At 44.7% G+C, this 19,921-nt stretch overlaps 1 protein-coding gene and 1 long non-coding RNA gene across 12 annotated transcripts; one reads left to right on the top strand and one right to left on the bottom strand.

The window, feature by feature from the left end:
- Positions 1–89: 89 nt before the first annotated feature.
- LOC114874553 lies at positions 90–19,876 on the top strand. The gene is made up of 2 exons (XR_003789125.2): positions 90–1,875; positions 19,021–19,876. It is a non-coding gene; the product is annotated as an uncharacterized LOC114874553 (long non-coding RNA).
- On the bottom strand, positions 184–18,860 carry LOC114874552 (ion transport peptide-like). 11 transcript variants are annotated; one of them, XM_046286307.1, is made up of 5 exons: positions 14,876–14,957; positions 14,152–14,279; positions 4,439–4,983; positions 3,869–3,989; positions 184–2,800 (listed from the first exon to the last, which is right to left on the bottom strand). In XM_046286307.1, exons 2-4 carry the CDS (start codon positions 14,164–14,166, stop codon positions 3,869–3,871), a joined length of 681 nt encoding a protein of 226 aa, XP_046142263.1. In that variant the 5' UTR covers positions 14,167–14,279; positions 14,876–14,957; the 3' UTR covers positions 184–2,800. The 11 variants fall into 11 exon arrangements, with proteins under 11 accessions (XP_046142263.1, XP_029039763.1, XP_029039766.1 ...); XM_029183930.2 differs by lacking the exon at positions 14,876–14,957 and adding an exon at positions 14,805–14,872; XM_029183933.2 differs by lacking the exons at positions 14,152–14,279; positions 14,876–14,957 and adding an exon at positions 17,893–18,860.
- Positions 19,877–19,921: the final 45 nt, after the last annotated feature.

Below are 19,921 nucleotides of genomic sequence, written 5' to 3'. Positions count from 1 at the left end.
TTTCACTAGAAGAACTAGATGATTGATATTGTATATCGTATATGTATAAAATACCAAGAAACATATTGTTTTTCAATTGTAAAGCGAATCTATTGATTGTAATTAAATTAATTGTAGAAAAAAATTGATTAATTGAACGCTGGAAATAATTATTTTTGGGATAAGAGAAAGGACAATGAAACGTTGATTTTTGAATCATCTTTATTCACGCAAAACAAGAATAGACTTAAATATTCGTGTCGATAATCATACGCGTACACACACGTGTAACGTACACATCGCTTAGGTACATGAAGCGCGTGTACGCATTTCTTGTATGCATATACGTGCGATAAGACAATATAATATACATTATATATCTATATATATCTATATATATAGAATTGTACAAGAATCAAATTGGATAGTATACGCATTCTTAGCCGTTTCACTTTTCGTTTCTACCTGCGCATCTCGAAAGCGTAACAATGGTAATGCCGACGCAAAACACGAACAAGTTGATAAACTAGAGAAGAGAAAAGAAAGGGGTCAAAGGAAAGGGGAACGAAGAAAGAGCAAAAGGTAAAAGGGTTTTGGCGGTTGTTCGGTTTCAATCGAAAAATGATTCGCATTCCTCGGCAAAGTGCTGGTGCGCAGCTGTAGAAACAAAATGAATACGCGTCGACAAGAAGATTCTGGAACGGTGTCGGAATGAGGTTCAATACTGATTTTGGAATGCTCGTAATTCCCTAAACTGGGAATGCGTTAGAATCTTAAATAATATTCGATAACATTAAAAAAGGAATCTCGATATCGGCCAGTTACTAACGATTCCTGCAAGACAGTCAGAGATCATCCATTGGAGCACGAATAATACACAATGTTACGCGATAAACGATAGACGCCGCGTTCTATCGCCGCATATTTTTTTTTTTTTCATTTTTCATTTTTCATTTCTCTTACGACACGATAGAATCGCGTCGAAGAACATTCGTCGATAAGTTTTATGACCGCTTTACGATCGCCCTTCTCGAAACTAAAGAATGTGAAGAAATAAATAAATATTACGCGTCTACTACATACGGGTAACGTACTCCGTTCATCGTTCGACTCACACTTACGAGCGTCAGTGTGCATCGGTCGTTTCATTGACACCGGATCTGTCGCTCGTCCGTTCGATTTCGTTTCTCTGTTTCTCCTTTCTCTAAACATATTTTGAAATGAACACGGAGTTCGTCGTAGCGATATCGTGACAAATTGTAACAACAATAAGTATACTATAAACTAACAATACAATATTATATAACGTAATATAAAATAATATGATATAATAGTTAACGATAGTAATGGTGCGAGGGGTTAGTGGAAGAAAGTGCATATGAAACGATAGAAAGAATTAGATAATTTATAATAAGCGAATAATTATTGTGATTCTGATCAAAGTGTTCGAATTTTGAAGTTGAAATTTTCGACGCCATGATGAAGATACGAAGAGAACGAAGTAAGTAGAGAGCCCATCGACAGTATCGATAATATCGATGTTCGAGAGATAGCGGTAAGGGTTAGAAGTAGGAATAGTAGAGTGTGCTATATAGTAGCACGATATTAATGATGGTGGCAATTAGAGAAATATAAATGATGCTAAAAAAGTAGCCCGTGCGTGATAATCGCGATTTTTCAATGCCCTTTTCTTGCCAATCGAGTTAACGATTCTCCGATCGGTAACACTCTACATCGGAATGATATTCGCGTCGCGTTGCATAACCGTAGATCTGACTGTCGCGCGTACGAAACGTAAGTCTCGTCCAGGATCGTTCGTTTCCGCAAGTGTTTTTCCAATGAAAATTTCGGCAAAGGGGAAAAAGGATAAATAGATGCGTCGTGTATAAGTAACGGGTAAAGTATGATCGTTGTTTTTCTTTCTATAGGAATTAGGTATATAGCGGTATATAAAAAGAAATAAAAAATAATAATCGGCGCAATAACGAGCGACGATACTCGACGTAAAAATAATTAATTATCGGATAAATCGGATAAAAAGACAAAAGGCGCAATACGCGAGCGCAAATATTCTGTCGACTAGATTCGTAGATGGGTTTTATCGAGGGCCGGGGTGGAGGCGTGCAGAATTCGTTAATACCGTTTCGTATCGGTGCTTCGGAGACACGCAACTTTTTTTTTTTTCTTTTCACGGCAACCGAGACGAGGAAAATGATCGTAAACAAGAGAGTACAACTGTATCGACCGCTGTTAAACTTTCAACTCTAACCTCAAAAGCGTCAAATTAAAAATCGATCCATCGATCTCTCTTCCGGTCTATTCGAATATATATCGCATTCGCGTTCACCTAATGTATCGTTGCGTTTCCGAATAAAACAAAGAAGGTACGTACGAATGATTATGCGGCCCCACTCAGAATCCCCAGTTTAGGTGCGTGTTCGATGGATCGAACGTGACAAAAAGAAGGAAGCGTGAACGAAATATTTAACGAATGCTGTTGTATCCAAGATTCTCCGTACAGTTACGAGGATGGTTAATGTTGGAAGTCGATAGCTTGTCGTATCTGGTATCTCGTATCTGGTATCTGGTATCTCGTTTCTGGTCTCGTTCGTTGTTCCTCGTCGATGTTGTCGTTGGAATCGTCGTGATCGTAGATGTTGCGAATGGAAAACGTTCCCAATGAAAGGCGCGTCTCTCTCTCGTTTTATCTTACTTCTTGCCGCCTAGGTACTCGACCATCTCTTCAAATTTTTCCTTCTCATCCTCAAGCAGCAACGCTTGAATGCAGCTGGTAAAGTATTCCGTACCAAAGCAGCCTTGCCTAAACGTACGGGAATATCAAACAAACGGAGATTAATAAATAGACATATCTGTTGGAAAGATTTTTCCTCGCGGCTTGCGCCGAGGATGTCGCGGCGTCTCTCGCACGTTATCGCGTAAGTAATCCGGAAAAATTTTTATGCGAGAGACGGTCAAAAAATTGTCGCTCTCCAATTGTAACGAGGCTGGAAGCAAAAAAAAAGGTGCTCCAGCCATCTTCGGGTAAAACCTGCAAAAATATTTAATCGTTGCAAAAACATATTTCAATGCCGGAGCATTTCCATCGGCGATCGGTGTTTGGTATTCTGAAAAATACACCTCGCAAAATTCGTCGGCTCGAAAAACACGCGAAAACGCGGACCAAAAAAAGAAAACAAAAACAAAACTTTCTCGTAGCGTTGCGAGAAAAAAATAGGCGCAAAAAGTGAGGTAAAAAGAGGGGGAATGGGAGAGTGGTTCGGTGCAAGTTGCACGTATGTCCACGACCGCAGCCACCCAGGGCACCGTTTAAAATCGTGAGTCGTATACCGATCGAACGATACGCGTGTTTCCACGAAAAAAAATCGCATGGTAATATCGATCGAGATTGCGCATTAATACGAAATCAACTGACAATTACCTAATGACGTGTACAGCATGCGCGAATCTCGCGTATCACGCGCGTCTATCGTTGACTCGTTATTTCTTGGGACGACGTTGAAGGAGAATCGTTTTCCGCACGGTTCAGAAAATGAGCTGGAGCTCGGTCGGTAAAGTAGAAACGTAGACTCGTGGGGAAATAGAGTTAGCCGAGGAGCAACGAAAACAAACGTACAGTCGAATAAAGGGTACGGAAGGAGAGGAGGAGTAGAGGTTAGAAGGTTGAAAAGTATCGAATAATAATTGTTATAAGTGCTCGCGTAGAAACTATGGTAAATTGGTCGAGAACAGGGAAATAATGCGACGGAGGGTTGTGGGGTGCTGCAAGGATCGAGAGAACGCGTTAAAACTGAACCAAATACGTATATGCGTAAAGGCAGGAAAGAAAAATAAGCATAAATGAAATCATAAACGTAAAAAAAGAAGCTACCTAAACCCCGGGTTCCGCTCCGTGAAGTTGCTTGATCCACGTTTGGATCTTCTCTACTTCATCTTGCAGCAATAGCACGTCTAAGCATCCTTTGAAGTAGTCTGACGTGAAACAGTTTTTCCTGGAAAAAAGAAATGGTCAATATACAAAAACAGTGGACGCGGGTAACTCGTTGCCGTGTTCTTGCGGGTTACGTCCTCGATCTGGCCACTGAAAACGAACGAGATACGTTCCCGATCGAGACCACCCGGCGACCGAGCAGATTCCTCTAGAACCTTGGACGAGTATTTCACGATCCTTAATTGTGTGCTCGCTGATTAAAGTTGAAGAGAAATTTCGGACCAAACCCGAGCGTTGACCGAAGGAACGCGGGTATGGAACAACGGAGAAACGTTTCTACCGCGAGAAGAGAAAGGCGCGCTAGGAACCAAGTTTAAACGCAACCATCGTTGCAAAGTGAACGCGCGAAAACGCAATTTAGGTTTCAAAAGGCTCGGCACAGGGTGTCTCGCGATTGTACGACATCAAGAAGAATAGTAGGTGAAAATAGAAGAATTGCCATAGAATTACCTGCACAGTTGATGCAACTGAGGTTCCCGGAATAGGTTGTAACAATCCTCGCAGATACGATCCAGCCGAGCGAAGATACTCTTGTCGTATATACCCTTACATTGGATATCGATAAACGACCTTTTACCCAAAGGATGCCCGTTCAAGATCCCAGCATCCGTCAGACCGATGCAAGAGGAGACGAGTAACAAAGTCACCGACCAAGCCAACACGGAGACCAATCTCGGGCAGGGTATCGACACGGTCGAACCGATCGAGGATTCGCTCGGTAACGAGGATAACCTCGAGCAGGACGTCTGCTGCACGCTCCAAGAGTACGACGGCTGGTTCGACGTAGGCCACGTCGCCGTAGACGGCAAGAAGGTAGACGGCTGCGACGGCGGCGTCGGGGATGACGCTGACGTTGACGCGGCTACCGTCACCGGTGACGACGTCGTCGTCGACAGCGACACGCTCGGGACCGACGACCGGGACGTTGAAAGTGGCAGCGATAACGACGACGAGGGTAACGATGGCGACGGGAGTCTCTGTTGTCGATGCATAGTCTGTAAAAGAAGAAATACGAATCGTCTTACCGATGGTAAACGAAGAGACCAAAGAGATCGCGCGGACAGACGAACGAAGAAAGGTAACAGAAGGGAAGGGAAGCATAGAAAAGAAAGTGTGTCATCGAAGAATCGGAAGATGGATGAGCTTGCGAACAGGGGACCGTCAGCCTAGGATAAAAGATCCTTATCGGACGATCGTTGGTCCTCGTATACGTACGATCGGTTCACGGTTTCACGCAGTGGTATATAGTACTACCAACGTTTCTCGAGGCATCGTACGAGCCCATACGTACTTGTACGTTTCAGTGTCCCTACTCTCCCGAATAATCCCCTTCCTCGTAAGTCTATCACCGTAATAGCGAATCGCCCTCCTGCCACTCTGCAACGACGGTAACAAACAACTGCGCGACAACGGTGACGACAACGAGGATCGGTCTCGCTCGAACGCACAGCATCTCGAAAGCGGATCCAAGGAGGGTAAAAGTAAAGATGTTAACCGCTCCTAACCAGTCCTGCGGCAGTCCCTGTGAATGGACCACACGCAGGTAGACCCCACCTGTAAACGTCCTGAACCGACAACTTCATTAAGCCGAGCCGAAGCACGGCAAAGCCGCGGAACGGAATGGAACAGAATGGAACGAAACGGAACGGAACGGACGGAACGGAACGAAATGGAACAAGAGAGAGACGAGGGCGGCGGGCCGCGGCGGAACGCGGCACAGCACGGAATGGCACGGTACTGCATAGCAATGCGCGCGAGACCATGGGGCCCCTCTTACTTACTCTCGCGGCGATGCGGGGCAATGCGAGATTCTCGAACGCACGACGGTTTCTCGTTCGTCCTTTTTTCTTTCTTTTTTTTTTTTTCTTCTTCGTCTCATCGGCGGCACCTGCACACGCCGAGGAGAGCGTTTCGCCCAGTTCTCTTTTTTCGGAACATAATCACTGCTCCCGGGTGGGATCTTATTTTTAGCCACGACCGATTCTCGGAACTCTCAAACCGCTCCACTCTATATCGAACCCCCCACCTGGTAATTGCCTGCGGCCTGATAATTTGCCTCTAAAGTCGTTCAGTCTCGATCGTTAAAGACCGCCCAACGGATTTCTCAGAGTATCATCACTGATCATCAACCATCGACTAGCGGACCCGTCAGCCGTCGATCGTTGATCGTAGATTACCATCTGTCGGGCATCGTTTATCGCTCGTTTGCAACAAGTCCCTCGTTGTTATTCCCCCGATTTTTCTATGTTACCATCGAATTGCCACCCGAAACTCCGTCAACTGCTAATCGTTCCGCCAATAAGTCCTGCGATATTATACGCGTCGGGAATACATATTTGCCATACCTCGATATACCTTCGATTCGCCGAGTGAAATCCGATCGGCCGAGATCGTTTGCCGAACAGATGTTACGTATTCGAGTCGATACGTAACAACTTCTTGTACATTTGTAATTTTACGTTTCGTAAAAACAACACGCGTCGATTCGTGACTCGAACGAAAACTACTTTTCGACGAGTGACTACACAAACGACACCTCCCCCCTGGTTGGAAAGCGAAAATAAGTCCTTGGGTTTATGTATATCGATTTTAGATCGATTCGAAAGCAAACGGGGGTAAGAAAGAACTAGAACAGAGAATGGACGTCGATAGAGGTAGAGGGTTAAAAGGATGAAGAGCAGATAGCGGCGAGTCGGGCGGGAGAGCAACGAGCAACGCGAGTGTACGTAAACGAAGAAAAAGTCAATGGAGACCGGTTGCTCGACAGGTGAGGTCTTTCCTCGGCCAAGCTACGCACAGGTGTGCAATCTGTAAATCCCCCATAGCAAAAAACTATACAGCCTTCGGCACCGCTTCACGACTCTGTCGTGCGCTGTTATCCCAGTCACTCTGGTTATACCGATCGAACGATTACCCCCCCGAGCAAATGCAAACTTTCCATCGGTACGTGCTCGCCGTCTCGCACGCCTCGCCCTTCTGGATTTTTTATAAGAACCATACGGTTCGATTTCATCCCACCCCGATGATCGAATCGGTAATATATATACCCACGCCATCCAAATGCCCTGACAAACTATCGTGATGAAAAAAACGAACGATAAATAAAGACGAACGAGAAAGGGCGATAATGTGAGAACATCGTCTGAGAAAAGTCGAATAAAATCCAGTCGAAACGAGTCTGGTTGATGGGAATAAGAGGATGGTGGTACAAGGCGAAACAGTTCCATATCGTTAGATGAATCGTTGCCTCTCCTCGCCAGGTGGTCCTTTTCCTCTGCCGGATGACTCAATCGTGAGAAGGAGTTGCTCGACGAGCTCAGGAGGGACCTCCTCCTCGCTAGGACCGCGCGTGCACCTCCCTGATCGGTGCCTGACTTTGTCCGACTTTAACTTTCTTCCTTCCCTACCACATTCGTAACCCGTGTGTACACGCAGGTAAGTATACGGCTTTCTCTACCCTTTTCAACCCCGTTGCCCTTTTTTCTCCCTTCCCTCCATTCAGCCCAATTTGCAATATTTTTCCGATATATGCGACACGGCTAAATTTTTCTTTCCATTTAATACGTAGGGTCGAAACAATCGTGCCTGCGAGTGGGAGGAAGTCAGAAAAGAGGGAGAAGAGGGAGAAGGAAGGACGGGTTGAAATCGTAAATCAAGCGACAACGAGGTGGCAGGACGAAGCGAGAACTACCCAAACGATATTTATATCCACGATATTCAACCGTGTTTGCCAATTCTTTTTGCGCCTCTTCACCTTTTTTCTTCACGGTGTTACGTGAATATCAGCTAATCGCTGGATAAATAAGGCGGTAATTGGACGTCGTAAAGAGATTAAGCAAAGAGGGAGATTATGACTTACCAGAAGTAAGAGGAGAAGAGAGAGGTATTCTGTCCTATTCTGTCCCATCCTATTCTATCTCGGGACGAGGAGGTTCGAGAACTTTCTGGCAGGCTTGTATACACGTTAGCTAGAGGTACTTTGAAAGTGCCGCGAAAGTGCTGGTTATCTGGTCACGATCGAAGATCAAAGAGGTGGGCTGAGGTTGGGGGGAGGCACGAGAGGAGGGAAAGACAAGAGAGAAGAAAATAAGAGAGAGAGAAAATGGGAGGGCAAGGATTGGCTAGAGGGGTGGGGTGAAGAGAAGGACGCGGAGAAGGCGAAGAACTTGAGGAGAAGGAGAGATAGGCGGGTTGAATGGACGACGAAGAATCGAGGCGTCCTCGATCGCGGGATCTTGGAGTAAAACTAACGATCTCCTGCTCGCTTGCAAGATCAACACGACGATAATTTAATACACGAGATCACCACCCAGGTGTGCTCTGACGTGTACAGATGCTGTTTGTAACCTCGACGAGAAGGAAAAGGCTGAGTCGACAGAAGTGGGGAATCTATATGCGATTCCAAACGCGAGACTCCCGAGCCTCGCATCCTCCTCCTACTTCCTTTCGTTTCTTTCCTCTTGCTTTCGTCATCTCTTTTTCTCTTTATTTCCATAAAATGGAAACGCGCGGATTTTTCGAATTAAAAAAATTCCCTAATCGTTTGTGTTTTCGTTTAACCCGCGCATGCCGAAGCAATTAAGCGAGCAAACACTCCGATGCGGGCTAAGCGTAGGTATACTCGTTTCGAAATGGCGGAAAATCATTTGTTCGCCTCTCGATTTTTTACACGTTGCAATTAATACTCGGAACGAGCGTGGAGCAAAAAAGAAGAATGAAAAGCATTTCTAGCGTCATAACGTTCGTAGAAACAACTGGATACTACGAATCGAACGTCAGGATGAGAACACAGAAATACGTACGATGCGCGATTCGTCGATTCATCGAACAGAGACTACATAAATAGAGGAGCCAATGACGTCAATCGTTCGCGTTAATTACATAAGGACAGTCCTATTAACCTATGCCAACGGCGGACGATGATTAAACGTTAAGCGAATCCAATAGTCTCCAAAGTCATTAATCGAGCGACCGATGCCGCATGTTTCTTCTTTTTCGCGTTTCTCGTTTATTTCGTTGCGTCAACGGCTACGTCAACGAGAATCCTTTCCATTCTCGAGAATAATCGAATTATCTAATCGAGTTTTCGATACGTATGTACTCGCGATCGAATCAGACTTTCCTAGGGAAAATGGCGGTACAGGTTAAGCGGGAATTCCTAAAATTTTAATTTCCACAATGTTAATATTAAATAATATAAGTTTCACTTATAAAATATTAGAAAATTCAATGTATAACTGGGAAGTACGAATAACAAAGTAAAGGTTAATTCAAATTTTCCCGCGCGAACGTTTATACTCAATTGGTGGTCCGCCACAGCCCTATATATATAGGAGTCCCCTTCCCTAACCGTCATTCTCCCCGTAGCTGTCTACGGAGAAGGGTGAGAACCCGGGAGATCAGCATTTTTCCCGGGGAAGACTGATTCGATCACGAGTGAGTAAGCTTAACAGCTATTAACCTTGAGCCACTTACGAGAATGGTAATTTAGGAGAATTTCGCGAAGACAAGAGGAATTAAACGACACACGCGTTTCTCGCCAATTAACGATCAGCTAAATTGTACGCGTTCGACGAAAGCTCGCGGTGTACTAGCGCGCAAACTCGCCTCGATACCCATCGCGGTATTTAATTCAGACGAAACGCGCGGCACGAGTTGCGTTTCATCCTCCAAAGATTAAGTAGAGAAAATTTTCTTGGAACCGAGCAGTGCTCGATGAATCGAATCCTTCGAGAAGAAGAATACAAGTTGATTTCCATGAAATTCGTGGAATAGATGGGCTTTCTGGTGAGCTGTCCGTGTCCAAGGCGAAGGAAGGCGAAACAAGGCGAAGCAAAGCGGGCAAGGCAAGGCAAGCCATGCCATGCCATGCCAAGTGAAGCCAAGCCAAGCACAGCTGCGTTCGTGTACAACTTCGTATGTAATGCACGTAGTCGACGCGCGGGTATTTGCGAAGGAATGCTCAACAGGTGTGTCGCCTGGATTGAGCTTTATGCCCGCGTGCACGGCTTGCCTTTCCTTTCGCCCTTCCTTCTTCTCCATCTCGCTCTCTCGCTCCGTGAGTCTCGCAGAGTATTCTATTCCCGGAGAATATTATATGTGCCGACGCGTAAACAGATCGTTCTCAAATTCATAGTTGTCATAACACAAGCACCGTCACCGGTGACGTCCGGTTGCTCTTTAATAAAGACAACGAGTTGTACGCGTACGCGTGAAAGTATAGGAATACACGGATAGTTGCCGACAGTGAGGCTACTGTTTCTCCAGACCTTGCGGGCATTAGTGCCGATGCGGTCTTTTTCTCGGTATGCCTGGAATGGTTCTCTCCAGCTCCAGCGGCTAAGAGGAAGCTCGCGAGGGGAGTATCGTACGATTTATTTACGCGATCCAGCTGCTCAGGAGGCTGCCCGGTTAGATTCGAGAAGTGCAAAAGCATACTCCGTATGTAGGACAAAGCCAGCTCTGTGGTGGTCGGCATTACCGCCGTTCTACTCCGTCGATCTCCGTGCACCAACCATCTCGACGTTCAAGTATCGTTTCATAGTTCTATCTTTGCCTCAGCACACTTTTCTTTTTTTTCCTCCCTTTGATCCCTTATTCGTCATCGGTTATTAATACCCGTTTCGATATAGATCGGATTATCGACAGGGGATCGATGGCAGCCGCGCTACCGGAAACCTATCGACCGAACGCACGGGAATCAAAAGCATACGCGCAAGTGATAAGCTTGATGGGAGCACGCGATTATAAATAGAAAGAGAAATAAAAAGGAAAAAAGGAGAAATAAGAGCAGAAAGTAGACGATGAGGAATGAGAGCAAAAGGGGGAAAAAATGTGAGAGGAAAAATAAGAGGAGAACAGTCGGTGCTGGCAGGCAACGTCGCGATTGGATATTAGCGTCGAACGGTCGTAGTGGGGCGCAAAACAGCGTTCCGACAGACAGCTTGGCGTCCTATGGTTCGCGTTACAACTCGGTTGCCTTTCTTCGTCTTTTGCTTCTCTCGTTTCGCTTCACCGCATCTTGCACCGCACGTTTCGCTGTGTTTTCTCTGGATACTCGACGTACACCTTCTTTTCCTTTCTCTTCTCTTCCCTTCCCTTCCTTTCCCTTTTCTTTTTTTATACCTTATTCTTTTTCTTCGACAACCGTATCATTCTTCTGTCGGTCAAAGTATCGTCGATGAGTTTTTTTCGGTAAATTACCGACTGGAAACGTGATCTCGATCGTTTCGGATCTTTGAACGTCTATCGCATTCAGGTACATAGGGCAGTAATTATTTCAAACGTTAAACGTTTACGCCCGACTGGTTTGGTATTTGAAAATAGTTTTTAATTGAAGAATCTTTCTTTGTTCTGGTTTCGAGAGGCTAATATCAAACGGCAAGGACCCCAGTTCTTGTTCGAAAGGGGCGTTACACCACGATCTAATGCGATTATTAATCGCTGCTCTGGCTCGGCTCGTAACACGAACCGTTGTAAAACGGCCGTAGTGTTCAATTCATTCCGTTCTCTTTAAATAGTTTCGAGTGAGCGTACAACTTGACCGCGCGGCAACCACCGATCTAAGAAAAGACCGCCGCGGTATTTTCGAATACACTAATAATACCTATATAGTGACGCAACTTTCACGATACGTTAAGTTTCCAATTAACGGTTCGATACCGTTACCGACAAACATTCACCGGGCACGGTTTAATCCTTTCCTCGAACAACCGTGTCTGATTGATCGCGTCTGAAGTTCTTTCGCGAGACGACAAGATTAACGCAATAAAACCTTATTTCCCTATTCGTTTGGTAGAAAAGTCGAGAGCGCGCGCGCATCGCTCAGTGAATTTCTCGAGAGGCGTGTCGCTGCGAGCTACAGGTGGCTGTTGTACTCGGTTCCTCCTACTCTTTCGCTTCTTCGGTCATTCTTTATCTCTACTATATAATATTACAGGTATGCAATTTTTTTTTCTGTTTCTTTTTTTTTTCAATATCTTCCCTTTCTCTATTTTCTTCCTTTCTTCTCTCAAGTTCCTTTATCATTTTTCCATCTCTCCGTAAGATGGCATTTATGGTAATTGCCATGAAGAAATTCTATTTATACAATTAAATGTAATTCCTTGGTATATACTTTTGTTGCAGCTCTCGAAGCGAATAAGAATCGCGATGCATCTAACCAGAGAACACACTGTGTTGAATCTGTTTTGCCTCTTACTTCCTCGTATGTATGTTGCTCTTTCGAGCATGAGTCAACTGGTGTCGTGTTTGGCCCTCGCCTCGGCCCCGAGTAAAAGATTCCCTGAATGAACTCTAAAGATAGAAGCCCCCTTGCACCCTTTCGTTCTCTATCTTCTCTTCACCTTTTCGTTTATTCCACCAGCGAACGGCTCTTTCTCTTTTCCTCACTCTGTCTTTTTCTCCTTCTAGCAACGAGACTGTTCGGTGCTTCCCGTTCTTCTTCGTTAACCTTCTCGGAGACGGCACGGCACGGCGCGACACGACTCCGTTTTAATTCTTCCAACCGACTAACCTCCTTTCGATCATCATTCCAAATCAATTGTCTATCGAAAGATCTTTTAAATAAACGTTCGAATTCCTTACGTCTATTGGACAGATCAATCAGGACTAACAAAGAGGACTCTCTAAAGTATCTATCATTATTTATGTACGTTTCTGCATAGAATAAACGCGGTTCGGGAGAAAATAGAATGAAAGAAGAGAAAGAAAATAAGCGGGAAGATCGAGGAATAGAGGCGAAAGCGCAGCCGCCACCATTTTTATTCCTCTGTCGAATCCTCCTGATCGCGCGCGTGTTTACATGGCACCAAGAACGATCGGTACGATTATACGACCGATTGTAAGTTTCTTAGTCTGATCTCGATTTTTGTAAACGCGATAATAAGTTTAAGCGAACGAAAAAAAAGAAATATATACTGATCGACTTGAATATCCTCCTCCTTTCCGAAGTCGGAAAAGAAAACTTTTACCAACTGTTACGGGTATTGTAAATATGCTGTACGTTTACACTTACATTGTAAACGTGATCTCTCGTTTCTATCGAATTCGCCGCTTCTTTCGATTCTATCGATTTACACTTCTTCCCCCTTTTTTGTACCCCAGTTTCTCTTCCTTTCTATATCACAAATCACAGCCTATTCTTTTCCCCGGTAGGTGTTCACGTTATCACTTTCGATGAAACAGTTTCCTCTGTCGTTCTTTACACTATTTCACCCTATCCTTCGCACTCTCTTCTTTTCACTGTTTCTACCCCCTCGATCCCTTTCTACCAACAGCCCACCCTCCCTCCCGCCCTTGCCAACTCCTCTTCTTCTTCCTTTCCTTCGTCCCCTCTCGTCACGCCCGATGGTGTTCGTTCGCGATCACTCTCTCTCTTCGTGGTAGATTTGAAATGGGAAGAAAACTTTTCCCGATCGCACACGATGAAACTTTTGTTTCTTATCTATCGTTGGTAAATGGTATCGATAATCGTAAACAGCATATTTTCAAATTGTTGTCTTACACTGAAATACACTTCCTTCTTCGTGGTAGTTCCTGAAACGTCGCGGAAGGAAACACGCGAGACAAGTACCACCGCGGAACTGTGGTATCGCGATCTCGAGAAAGGCGCGCGCGGCAGAATGCCCGCCCGCCCGCCTCCTCGACCACCCACCCCTTACAGCTCCGGCTTCGACACCGTCGCGTCCAAGCCTCTGCTTCTATTTCAATCTTTATTCATCCGTCTATTTTCTATTTATATATAGGTATCTATCTTTCTAGTTGTTTACCAACGTACCTGTTCAACTATCCCATTCATCCGGTGCTTTAACGATGCTTTCTATCTCATTCGATTTCTCTTTCGCCTAAGATCGCTAAGAGAAGTCGTCACTCGTTAATGTATCAGAGCAGCGTTAACCGTGTGCCTACGATCGCTCGAATCGCTGACCAATTGGAATTCCGCGTTTCTATAAACTCCCCCCTGCGTTTTTTCTTTTTTTCGTCATCAGTAATACCGACCGTACTTCTACCACCACCTTCGCCATCGCTTCTACTATCGCTTTTCCCACCACCTCTGTCACAGTCGACGATCGTTCTAGCTCCATCTCCACTTCCACGTTCGCTTCCATCACCACCGACTCTTATACAATTCCAGCCTCCCTCGTTTCCCTTTTATATTGTACCTTACGTTTCACCATTTTCTTCGATAAATCCCTCCGTAGGTAATTAACCGACGAATATCAAACATGGTGGCCGAAGACGCTCTCCCTCTTTTCTGCCATTTTATTCCGTATTTGTTACCCGCCATTTCCTAATGGAAAAATTAAATCAGAATATCAACGCATCGTACCGATTAGAGGTAATTGTCTATTTCGGTCATCGCGAAATAATGCCTGCTATGCATTCGGAAATACCCGTGGATCAATTGTTAGTTATGCATCGAACTACTTTGGAAAAACTGTCTCGTCATGGTTCACGTAAACTCGAGTTACGGTTGCATCAACCGACAACAGACCCGAATCGATTGCATCATTTTACCTTCTACACGGATCTAGGTAGGTACGAGTAGGGAAAAGTAGTTTCGGCAAACCGATCGAACGTTGTCTTTTTCTTAGAACCGAGTTAATTTTATTCAGTTATGAGGAGATTAGATTGATTCTTTGAACGCGAATCGGACCCGGAAGTAGTAAATGGAAGCCAATAAAACGTAAAAAGATAAAAGAGAATTTATCAATGAAAATATGATGAAAGATGAGAAATTAGAGATTCTATTTCAGAAGAAGATGGCGCAACGAGTACTTATATTTTGATAAGAAATGATTTTTAGGTTCTTTACTTTTCCACCAAGGAGCCGATCGATTTTTTGTTCCTATCAGTTTCTCGTGAACGTTCGTTCTCGAAACTCACGTAACAGATCGGAAAATTGACACGGCTTCTCGTAGCACGGCGACGGTCGTTGTCCCCCATGGTGAATAGTACGCGCCGGTAGCTTCATCTCCCTCGATAAATCAAAGCTGGATCGAAATCCCACTGATCCTTTGAAAAGTCAAGATAGCTTCATCTTCGACCGGTGGTATCGACCCTCCTTCCAACGAGGTTACGACAAAGCGGTCGTAACAGTTTACAAACGGTACACGCGTCGCGTCGCACAACCTTGCCTTATCTCGTCTGCTTTTTTTTTTTACTTTTTACCCTTAATTTCGTCTCCTTTCCTTCTCCCTTTGTCTCCTCTTAATAGCTGTCCGTACAAACACCACAGGCCACTTTCTCACCACCACTTTTTTCACACTTTTTCTCATCTACTTTTCTCTACTTCAGAATTTTTCCTATTGTTTCAGTTGCATAACATCGAACTGTACCCGTACATCGACCAAGGACTGTTAACGACGAGGCGAGCTGATAGGTTTAATGTCTGTATCCGTGCCAGTCAGTGCATACGCTCCAACTAATTTTCTCACGCGGTCAGGCTGAAACATCGGTTAGCCATCTTCTCGTACGAGCCGAATGAAATCGTTCACCGAACGATTAAACGAACCATCGAAAAATGATTCTTTACCTTTCTACGGTAAATGATTACTTTTCCTCTATCGAAGCCTCGTCTCCTCGAATCTTGATGCATTTGAAGTTCTTTAGGAGTTATCAACTGTATCGTTAATTTCCAAGTTTCTTTACTCTCCTCCTTCTCCTTTTGTTCATTTTCCTGTTACTTGCTTATTCTCCTTCCCAGTCCCCTCCTTATCCTCCTCCTTCGCCACCACCACCGCCTCCGCCACCTCCACCTCCGCCTCTGTCCCAGCCACTGCCACCGCCTCCGTCAACACCTTCACCTCTACTGCCACCTCCTTCTATTATAAACTTTATCTTGGTTATCGTTTTTTCCTTCCCCTTTTCTCTCGACTTTCAATTGGATGATCTCAACTGCCAATAATCTTTATTCCGATTATCAAACACCGACGAATCAATCCGCCGTGTGTAACCAGATAAGATTACACTACGAACGCGTCCGATTATTTTTCACTGTTCGAATGCGAATGATTTTTACAAGGGAAGGAATCTGATGAAGAAGAATACACGTTGTGCATAGAAAAAAAAAGAGAAATACGACACCCGTCACTAATTTATATGGTTCGCCGCAAAGAGCAAAGGATCGGTACAGAGTAACCAATCACGGTGTATACTGACTCGGGAGCAGACTCGTTGCGTAGGGCTACGAAGCACGCACTCGGTTTGTCATCCTTTTCTGTTACGACTGCCACTTAACGCGATGGACGGTTAAAAAGACCCTCCTGTACGAGTGAAGCGGCTACTCGAAACAACTACGATCAGCCTAGGTTCCTCACACACAACCGTTCGTTCCTATCCCCTTCCACCGATGCCTACTCTGTCCGTCCAGTGACGCCGCCGTCGCCGCCACCGCCGTCTCCTACCCCTTTCGCACTTTGCCGTTCCCATCGCTCGGTTCCTCATGGCCCTGCCCCTGGCCCCTACCCCCTGCCCGATGCCCCGGCCTCCCGATACGCGCCCCGGCGTCGTCCTCGTCCTCGCTATTACCCTACCGACTGTCGTACACCGTGAACCGCGTCAGTAAACCGTCTGCCCACTCGCAATGAAAAGGTTACTTTATTTACCTGTTGCCAAGCATTATGCCACACACGATCTAATTCTTTATGGTAGATATATACTTCGTTCGACCGTGACCGACCGTCGAAGTTTCCCTAAATGGGGGGAATGTCGGTTATAGGGAATAAGAAAAAAGAGAAAACGAACGGAAGACGGATATGCCCTTTTCCGACAAACGGATCACGACACGGTGCTATAAATAACTCTACGGGTTTCCTGAAAACGGAAAGTAGCTCGCCTTCGAGTTCTATAGAAAATTCCCGGAACATCTTTACAAATCGGCCGAAGGATTATGGAAATGATTTTCTTTTCAAATTTACCGCCGACGAACGATGTTTATTCCATCGTTCAGCTTTTACACAGGAATATCTCTGTTCAACGAACGTAATTAGCTAAAATAAAATACGCGACAATCTTAATAAAGGATCATCTCGGCAAACGAGTCCGAACGCTGTTCGGACGTTCACGAGTGATTTAAAAGCGCGCAAATCAACATCTTTCCCCCGTGATACGTACATTATTATGCCGCTGTGTCAACGCGCAATTGATGTAAATTAAACGAACGATCAGAGAAAGCGAGAGAGCTCGATCCTTTTTTTCTTAAGCTAGCCGGTCGAATAGACAACTGGACGCATATTCTCTAACTTGCTTGTCGTTTATTCGTTTGTTAAACGACCGTCACACTTGCTCGTTGGTCAGCCGCTAACTTTGAAACGAAACGCGGCAACAAACGGTTAAACGACCGAATAAATTGTGCGGACGGTAGAATAAAAGACAGGGGAAGAAAACTGAATGGCAAGCAGAGAAATGAACTCGCACGTTTCCTTCTCTTCCTGGATGACGTGATATATAATATAGTTTACTTGTTATTCGATAGAAATATATTAAAACGCAGCTTTAAAAATTCAGTTAACCTGTTAAATAATCAAACTTAACTCGAAGTTACCCGACCCAACCCGATCCAACCGGCCCGACCCGACTCGACCCGATCCGCCCCGACCAGATCCGATCCGACCCGATTATACGATTTCAACCTGTGCCGTTCGTTCTCTCGTCCCGTTTCCTTCGGTTTTGCCGCTTCATTTCCTAGTCACGACACGACACGACACGACACGCGATACTCGACACTCAGATATACGACACTCGACACTCGACACTGGGTACCGAGGACGAACCTAGACTTTTAAAGACAATGCCAACTTTAGCGTGCAACAGTCTCCAAAATGAAAACTTTTCCTGCCGATCGAGATAGCGATATGTACAAAGTGTATAGGTGCTGTTAAGCGATATCTCGAAAGATGTACCTCGATACGGTCTTTCTTCAATATGACAGCAACAGCTCAACGAACAGAATCCTTCTGATCTGAGCGTCGCGGCGTTCCGCGTCTAATATAGGTACTTACCTCTCACGACGGGTGTTCCTCCTACTACTACCTCCTTGGTCCTAATTGCGAACAAGCAAAAATAGAGTCTGCAATTTTCTTCCTTGCAAATAACGAGTAGCTTACATCTTTATTGGCCCTTTTCTTTCACTTTTATTTTCTCTTTTTTTATCATCTTACGTGTTCGATTCGCTTTCATCTCTCATCACTTCACATGTATGTATTTTACCATCTATTTTTGGACGATTCGTCGCCTCCATTTTTTCATTCGAATGGAATCGAATCGAGTCATATCGTTTCGAACGATTTCGATTTATCGGATCGAACATGGACGCGTAATCTAACCTTAAACAGACGTGTCCTGTAACTCCTGTTACTCTCGAAAATGGGAAATTGCTGGGGTGATTCTGAACAACTTTTTCCTTTACCAAAATGTTGGTCGAAGCTTCGTTTTTGAATTATTAACGAAAAACACTGGCCAATCAGAGCGCGAGTAGAGCGCGCGCTCAATCACGAGAGCGATGGCTCTCAACCGCGCTCGATCGTGGTCGTGAACAAACGCATTGGCACAACTTGGGTATCGCAGGAAGCGTGTGGCAAATGTTACATCGTCTTATGTTAAAAATAATGTTGAATTACTCGTTATTCATGAATAACAATGTGTTTGATATTTTTATTCATTATCCAAAAGGAATAAAGCGTTATGCACTGGGTCATTGTGCCGATCCTGAACTTTCAAAGCATCCCTCAATAGCTGATCAACAGGCAATCGAGCGTGGTTGAAAGCCATCACTCTCGTGGTCGAGCGCACGCTCTGATTGGCCAGCGTTTTTCGTTAATAATTCAAAAACGAAGCTTCGACCAACATTTTGGTAAAGGAAAAAATTGTTCAGAGTCATCCCAGCAATCTCCCATTTCCGGGAGTAATGGTAGTTACGTGAGACCCTGTATTGCAAGTACATGTATTTTGAATGTCAGCCAAGGGAAAGAATGAGAAATTGTGGGCGTCGAGCGAGGGAACAAAACATAGTTGATCAACGACAATTTTAGGATACACGTGGAACGACAGCGACGAATAAGAAGCAGAAATTGCCTCGAGTACACGTGCCGTTGAATTTCACTGGAACCAGTGGGTGCCAAAGGGTCGCGGAGGAACGTAAGCCACGTACTTACAATTGCTGGCTGTGTCACAATTTAGAGGATTTAGAAAAATTCGAAGACGAATGATGGTAAAAAGGGTATCGAAGGAAAGACAAATAATTAATGTATTTTATTTTATTGAGATGATACTTAATAACATAATCCATTGTGTTCTGGTTCTAGGGAAAAATTCGGAAGCATCTTGACGTCAGCGCTATCAGCGTCCTACCTATTGACAGTTCGATATATCGAGAATCGCGGCTTACTTTTGACGTATCTACACCGTTGGAGACTATTCGAGTTGGTTAACGGTAATGAAAATATGAATTAAGAATATAGGGAGACGATCGTGTACATGGCGACGCTGTGGCGCCAAGCGTTGCAACAAAACACTGACCTTCTTTCATCGACGGAAAAATAACCAAGTCTAAATTGAGCCAATTGATCGTCGAGGGGCGGAATCGACATTTCGTCAGTGCTGAACAAATTTCTTACAACCATCCATTCCCTATTTCATCTTCTTTACTTTACTTCCTTCTTCCCTCTTTCTCCCTCACTCTATCTCTGTTCCACCATTTTTTTCCCAACTCCTTTCAATCGAGCCTAATGAGCCTCTATTATCAGCAACTATAAATTAAGTTGAAAAATACTAGCCAAATCAAGATTCCACGCGACCTTCGACATGCGCAACGTACACCCCTTCTGGGAATTCACCGTAGAAAAGAATTTGGTCAATACTGTACCCGAAATATATAATTAACTCTAACTTTGACATAGTTTCTCTATCCCCTTTTTTTTCAGAGCACAGAAA

Source organism: Osmia bicornis, chromosome 6 (genome assembly GCF_907164935.1).
Source record: "Osmia bicornis bicornis chromosome 6, iOsmBic2.1, whole genome shotgun sequence".
Taxonomy (NCBI): Eukaryota; Metazoa; Arthropoda; class Insecta; order Hymenoptera; family Megachilidae; genus Osmia; species Osmia bicornis.
The sequence above is the reverse complement of the archived record's forward strand: the minus strand, read 5'-3'. Positions and strand labels throughout refer to the sequence as shown.

Coding starts and splice junctions, on each gene's coding strand:
- LOC114874552 (XM_029183924.2), bottom strand. CDS start 14,935: ATGGGGGACAACGACCGTCGCCGTGCTACGAGAAGCCGTGTCAATTTT. Junction 4,984..14,875: donor TCAATTTTCCGATCTGTTAC/GTGAGTTTCGAG, acceptor CTTCTTTTACAG/ACTATGCATCGACAACAGAG. Junction 3,990..4,438: donor CAGTTGCATCAACTGTGCAG/GTAATTCTATGG, acceptor TCTTTTTTCCAG/GAAAAACTGTTTCACGTCAG.